The sequence below is a fragment of the Otolemur garnettii genome, unplaced genomic scaffold (assembly GCF_000181295.1).
Source record: "Otolemur garnettii isolate 467f Iridium unplaced genomic scaffold, OtoGar3 scaffold00011, whole genome shotgun sequence".
Taxonomy (NCBI): domain Eukaryota; kingdom Metazoa; phylum Chordata; class Mammalia; order Primates; family Galagidae; genus Otolemur; species Otolemur garnettii.
In genome coordinates, this window is record NW_003852406.1 from 4,328,254 (window position 1) to 4,335,954 (window position 7,701).

The window sequence follows — 7,701 nt, forward strand, 5'->3', positions numbered from 1 at the left end:
GGCTCCCAAAATTCTCACTTAGTACTAATCAGTCAGCTAAACAATTAAATACAGAGGGTGCCAAAAGCATGTGTGCAAATTTTAAGAAAAGAAAAAATTGTATTAAATTATAATACTCAAAAGTCACATTTGACTTCTGCAATTATAAGTGATAGAAGATAACAAACGTTATCAGTATATATTGAGTATGACAATTTTAACAATTTTTTCCTTTCTTAAAATACATATACATTTTTGGCACCTTCTGTATATGATCTCTATTATAAAGAAGAAAACATGGTACAAAAATAAAGAATAACAAAACAAGGCAAAAACACAGAAAAGAGTAAAAGGGAAATGCCTCCTTAAAGTGTTGACCTATGGGATTTATTTAAATTGAGATATATCTATGTAATAAAAATTCTTCACTAACAAAGCTGAACACGTGGACTATTCTGGACATGGAGCCATGTCACTCTTAGCATGATCTTTTCACCACATCATAACCCCACCTCACCAGAATTCCTTATACTGTAATCATGCCTAAACTTCATAATACCCTACTATTTTCCTTTGCTCCCCACATTCAATTAAATAAAGTGTAATATGTTATAAATTATTTCTCCATTAAAGTCTTTCTCTACACATCTAGTCTTTCCTTTTGATTTCTACAGCCTTCACCCTTTTCCATATGGAAAATAGTTTCATTCAATGGTATGTTCCTTTTCTCTGGTCGCCCTGTTAAAAAATTGCTTATTTCTTTGACAATAAGGTAAAGACAGACATTGGAGACCTCTGCATCCAAACTGTCTATCAAATTATTTTCACTAGATATTGGACCTTTACCATTATTTTAAATTAGATTAGCAAGACTGATCTGGTACTGGCTAGTTATTTTCTCTTAGAAAAAAAGTTATATGTCAGGTGTTTCATCTTTGATAGAATGAACTTTACTTTGATTCTATGAATTAGTTGAAATAATGTAAACAGTATTGGACTTCTGTGTTTTTCTATTTAAAGTATCTGGTGACATGGAAATAAAACTGCTATCATTAAAAAAAAAAAGTTATAATTCAAGAATACATACTAATGCAATTATATACACCTAGCAGTTATGAGTTTTATAGGAAAGGATGTTAAAAAGCCAAAATGTTCATAAGCCAGACAATTAGGCCTGTCTTTTAGACATTTAACATTATTAATAACATTATTAAAAGACATCATAAATATGTCAAATCACTGATTACAGTTTACTTATATTTTTGTTTTATTTCAGATAGCAGTTAGAAATTCAATTTAACAAATAGTTGCAAACATATCAGGTACAAGGGAGGATACAAAGATGTCTAAAAGCCCTTAACCTCCAAAGGCTCATATATATAATTTGAAGGCAGCAAATGTTCCATAAGTATACACAAATGACTGTAAACATCTAGTTAAAAATTAAGCACTTTGTTCCACTAAATTTCAATATCAAAACAAAAGATAACAGTAACTGTTCTGATTTCTGCCTTTAATTTCATTTATGTTTTGAATATTAAAATATATATATATAAATAGTGTCCAATCACAGACAGCATCAGTGTAGGCCTACTTTATATAAAACTTTTTTTTTTTTTCCTGAGACAGAGCCTCAAGCTGTCCCCCTGGGTAGAGTGTCATGGCATCACAGCTCACAGCAACCTCCAACTCCTGGGCTCAAGCGAGTCTCCTGCCTCAGCCTCCCAAGTAGCTGGGACCACAGGCGCCCTCCACAACACCTGGCTATTTTTTTGGTTGCAGCTGTCATTGTTGTTTGGCGGGCCGGGCTGGATTTGAACCTGCCACCTTAGGTGTATGTGGCTGGCGCCTTAGCCACTTGAGCCACAGGTCCCAAGCCTATATATAAAACTTTTAAGGACCACATCCTTAACTATCAAATCCATATAGTATCTCCACTTGGTAAAATAGCAAAGCCACTTTAGCTATCAATCATAAACTGTTAATGTAAATATACAATGTAAAAGTACAACCAATAATTCTTATTATTGATTATAACATTAAGTATAAAAAACAAGTTATAAAACATTACTGCATAATACAATCTCAAGTATATAAATAAAGAAAAATACACATACACACTTAACTGGAATAGCTGGATATAAATTCCATATTTTTTTTCAATCTTTTCTTAATCTAATTTTAGAATAAGTATATATTTCTCATATAATAATAGTTGCAAGAAAACAGTAACCTAGGTTTATTATAATAAGTTTCTGGTAAGTTTGAATAATAGTCTATCTCATTTTATTCCCTAATCATACTGGACATAATAGCTTATACTATATATTATAAATAATCTAGTTTCTTACAAAGCACTTTTATCTCATATTGTATTTAATAGTTAGAAAAATACCCTGGTGGTCTAGTGTTTAGGAAAACATTTTTTTCATAAAATAAAAAATATAAAATTATTTCACTTTCAAAATATTCATCCATACAAAGCAATTACATGAGCAAAATTGCCTTTCCCACATAAGTAAGACGGGGGCGGGGGGAGACCACAAAGTTTTTATTGTTGTTAAAGCTGTTCAGAAAAACTAACTACAAAGCAATACTGGAATACTATCTGCCAACTAGAAAATGGGAACAAAGGGTCTTTTCTGAAATTTCTCTCACCTCAACATTTCAATCACACATGTGCTCACAATGCTTTCCGCTAAAAAAGCTTGCTTAATTTTGTGGAAAAGGGTAAAGAACTTCTGGCTCCCCATATATTAAAACATGCTACAGAAAAGCACAAGCAAAGCCAATGTTTTCCCTCTCGCACAGGCAGGATTTTGACATGGACTTTAGTCCCTATCGAGGTATATACATATGCAAAATGAAAAAAAAATTAATTTATTTCTTCCTCATCCTTTAGAAAGCTATGTTTCCCTTTTATCATTAAAATAACATTAACAAAACAAGAACTTTTCATACCCTTCTATGGAAAAGTCCTCACAATTCAAGGAATAAAATATGTCCAAGGGGTATTTAATGAAACCCAGCTGAGAAAACTGAGATCAAAAGTGCCATTTCTAGAAGTTCCAAGTGCTGACCAAAAGGGTGATAAAAATAAAGTAAGGGAGGGAGAGAGGGAGGGAAGGAAGAGAGGAGAGAAGGACTGTATGGAACTGAATATAGACAGATTTATTCACAGTAAAAATATAAAAAACATTTGAAGAATAAGGGGAAAATACTTCAAAAAAATAAAATACAATGAAAATAAAAATTATTTCACTGTCAAAATAGTCAACCATGCATAACAATTACATTAACTCATTTGTGTCTAATATCTTAATTATCTTTATTTTAAAAAACAAGTCATTTTTAATTAGAACAATAAAAGTAAAATTTAGTCCCCATGGAAAAAGGCAAAATATTTTTAATTACAATTAATTTTAAGTATCTTTACATGCTTTACTAATGAAAGCTAATTACTCCTACAGATTTTCACATTTGACACCAAAACAAAGGAATCAAAATTATATTATTTACCCACACTACATGTCTGAGATCATTGCTATATGTATTTAGCTTCTTAGTGATGTAAAATTTGTAGTCTTATAAGCACAAATGAGAATTTATCGCTATTAATTTCATCATTACATATAATATGCATGATCTACATTTTAGCTTATAAATTTCCACCAGACTCACATATCTTCAAAACTCATTTACCAACTTAAACAACTAGTACCTCAAGAGCATGCTGTATTTTATCTTTATGTCTTCCAGCATGAAGAAGGTTGCTGGCAACGCTGGAAGTGGTGGAAGTGGTAGTCTCGCAAATCTGCTCACCCAAAAGACAGTCTTCTGGTAATAAGGTTTCTGCCCAGAGCCGGCACACACCATCATGGCATGAAGTTAATAACACATTACAGACAGAACCCCTGAAAACAAAAAGAAATAGAGGTGCTGGGACTATCAATGTCATCCATTAATTAAAGGCAATTAATACTTGGGTTACTCATATATAAAGATGACATCAGGGTACAATACCGTATGAAAAAAGTAATTAATCAAGGAGCTTGAAATCAGACATAGTATCACTGTGACTATCATAAAACCAGGAAATGGCTTTGAAAAAAGGAAATAGAAGTTAATGCTTGATTATACAGGGCAGACATAAAGTTCGTGTGCAGTTTAAAAATGGTTATTGCACATGAACATAGTATATTGCACATGAACTCCACCCTGTATTTGTGCTGCTTGAAAATGAGGCTCTGGAAGCATATTAGTACCTCCTAAAAGAAAACTTAATAGTTGTGAATTACAGAAGGATCATAATAAAAGATCACTAAATGTAATTAAACTATCTGGCTTATGGTAATAGTTCCCTCTTTTTTTTGAGACAGAGTCTCACTATGTCACCCTCAGTAGAGTGCCGTGGCGTCTCAGCTCACAGCAACCTCAAACTCTTAGACTTAAGCAATTCTCTTGCCTCAGCCTCCTAAGCACCTGGGACTGCATGGGCCCGCCACAACTCTCAGCTATTTTTTGGCTGTAGTTGTCACTGTTGTTTAGCAGGCCCAGGCCAGGCTCCAACCTGCCAGCTTCGGTGTATGCAGCCAGTACCCTACAGCTACAGGCTCTGAGCCCAGTTCCATCATTTGATATTATCTAAACAATTACAAATAGGTAAATGAGTGTCTTCACTATAAAACTGTAAAGATATTATTATTTCAAACTATAAATCAATCTCTATTAAGTAAAAATGACATTGCATCAAGCAGTGACTTACCTGTTTGCTATAAAAGAACAAAAACATCATTCTCCCTTAAAAAATGCTTACATAGAATCTGAGTCAAAAGTACAGTATTTTAGAAATGTTATCAACAAATGCAAATAACTTAAGCTGAATAAATCTTTTATTTAGATTCAAAAATAAATAAATTTTCTTTTACTTTACTGAGTTATCATTTACTAAGTATCTCTGTAACAGGTGCTCTATTTCCTATCAGGTGTATATGGTTCTTAGCTATACTTAGTAGGTGAAATAATCCTCCCTGAAGCAGGAATAGATTTCTAAGCAAGCTTCTGAGTAACCAGCAACTTTTTTAGACCTATCTATAACAGAGGAATAATTTATATGAGTTATTTTGCAGTTTGTTTAATCTTCCAAATGTCTTTAAGAGATGTCAAAACAGTGAGGCAAAACTTTATAACAGAAGTCTTTGAGAAACTTCTTTTGGCAGCCCCAAGATTTAAAAAAAATAGCACAATTTGGCTATTATATATTATATGCTTTAACATCATGTATATTATTGATAGTTTCCTACTCTGCTTTAATTACCCTCCATGTGTGATTTCCTATTAATTTGTAGACATTTTCTTGCTAACATCTTCTAGTACTGCAGTTACTACTAACAATACCATTCCCTGGCACACAGTATATGCAAAGGCCTATATTAAGCACTTCATACACATGAACACATTTCAGTCTCCCGACAATTCTCTGAGGTAGGTACTTTTACTACCCTCACTCTATGAGAGAAACGGGAGGCATAGAGAGATTACTTTAGTCAACAGCTCATGAACCCAGTGACAACAGTAGGATTTGAATTCAGGCAGCTTGACTCCAGAACCTACATTAATCATCACCATGGCAGTATAATAAAAGGACTTTATTTTCATTATTCTTATAAACAGATAAGCAGGCTCAGCGCCTGTGGCTCAAGTAGCTAAGGCGCCAGCCACATACACCTAAGGTGGCAGGTTCGAATCCCCAGCCCGGGCCTGCCAAACAACAATGATGGCTGCAACCAAAAATAGCTGGGTGCTGTGGTGGGCGTCTGTGGTCCCAGCTACTTGGGAGGCTGAGGCAGGAGACTCGCTTGAGCCCAGGAGTTGGAGGTTGCTGTGAGCTGTGAGGCCACAGCACTCTACCCAGGGGGACAGCTTGAGGCTCTGTCTCAAAAAAAAACAAAACAAAACAAAAAACAGATAAGCATAAAAATGAAAAGCTATACGATACATTTATTTTACCTGGGCATATACTTGCTAGTTTTACGCCATGAAAAACCTGTCACAGCTCTGGGATGTGCCAAGTAAACGAAGGAAAATTGAGTAGAAGCCTGTCTCCTTTTCACTTCATGATGATCCTGAGGTATAATTGAAGACTTCCAACCATTCATTGGATACCATACTTTTAAAAGACAATCATCCTGCAAAATATATAGGTCAATATAAAATTAATTTGTACATATATAATTCTAGTTTAATTCATAAATTAAACTATCTAAAAAACTAACGTGAGACCTATTCATACTATAAAATCAAAACTAAAATGAAGTTTATGACTCCAAAGAATACTATTCTTGAAAAAACGGACAGTGTGCTTATTATCAATCTTGTATAATGGTATTTTTCAAATGTAGATTGATGCCAAATTTCCTAATACATATGTCATTGTAGAGAAAAGATTCTAATGCTGGCCCCTTGGATAAGATAATTTAGAAAGATCCATGTTATTTGTATCAGTCACTGTTACCATCCTTTCCTTTCTGAAGTGGTCTATAATGGTGGAACCCTTCTTAAATATGAATTGCTTCTTGCTTGAAATTGGGAATCAGCAAACTTTTTCTGTAAAGAAATCAAGTTAAGAACATGATCTCATATGAGCATGTAAGCACATGTGAATGCACACATTTCTGTCCGGTTTACAAAGGCATCAGAAATTCTGCGCCAGGCACAGTGGCTCATGCCTGTAATCTTAACACTCAGGAAGAGTGAGACAGGAGGACCGCTTGAGCTCAGGAGTTCTAGACTAGCCTGAGCACGAGTAAGACCCTGTCTCTACTAAAAATAGAAAAATTAGCCCCAGGTACTTGGAAGGCTAAGGTAGGAAAATCACTGGAGCCCAAGAGTTTGAGGTTGCTGTGAGCTAGGCTGACACCAGGGCACTCTAACCTAGGGTAACAAGCGAGACTGTCTCCAAAAAAGAAACTCGGAAAGGATGTACATTTAATAGAAAACAATGACCTTTTTATTGAGGCTCTGATCAGGGTAATTTAATTTACTCTGCATTTTTAATGCTAAATCCAAATTACATTAAAGAGAGTAAAGATATTTCCATTTTTTAAGGGAAAAAAGGTAGTTAAATCAATCCTTAAATAACCAAAGCACTGAATCTAGAAAAAGAGAAGCACTCTCAAGAGGAGGAAAAGCTTCTGGGAACACTCGGAGCCTTCTGCTATGTTTCCTGCCAAAATCACCATCTTCAAGAAATATTCTCGTGCTGGCCCTCGGAAAGCCCAATTTTTCACTCAAAAGTTTAATCCTCCTTTGAAGAAAATGTATGATTTTTTAGTGTAAATTGACAATTCATAATTGTATAATCTGAGGTACAAGGTGGTGTTAAATTTATGAATACAATACAGACTAACTAGATCAAGCTAGTTAATATATCCATCCCCCTCAAACAACATTTTTTGTGGTGGGAACACTTGAAATTTACTCCCTTAGCAATTTTGAAATGTACTATATTCTTATTAACTATATTCACCACAATGTGCAATTGAACTAATAAAAAATTCCTGTTTTTTGGCTCGGCGCCTGTGGCTCAAGCGGCTAAGGCGCCAGCCACATACACCTAAGGTGGAGGGTTCGAATCCCCAGCCCGGGCCCACCAAATAACAATGATGGCTGCAACCAAAAAATGGCCGGGCATTGTGGCGGGCGCCTGTAGTCCCAGCTACT

The 7,701-nt window shown here is 34.7% G+C and overlaps 1 protein-coding gene across 2 annotated transcripts in view; it reads right to left on the reverse strand.

Moving 5' to 3' along the window:
• The window catches only part of DMXL2 (Dmx like 2), a 163,909-nt gene that overhangs the window by 88,182 nt on the left and 68,026 nt on the right, over positions 1-7,701 (reverse strand). For both annotated transcript variants that reach the window (XM_023510092.1, XM_003784357.2), the window contains exons 7-8: positions 5,989-6,167; positions 3,701-3,893 (exon numbers count right to left, since the gene is read on the reverse strand). In XM_023510092.1, the coding sequence (XP_023365860.1) occupies positions 3,701-3,893; positions 5,989-6,167 (372 nt within the window). The remainder of the gene's footprint in view (positions 1-3,700; positions 3,894-5,988; positions 6,168-7,701) is intronic.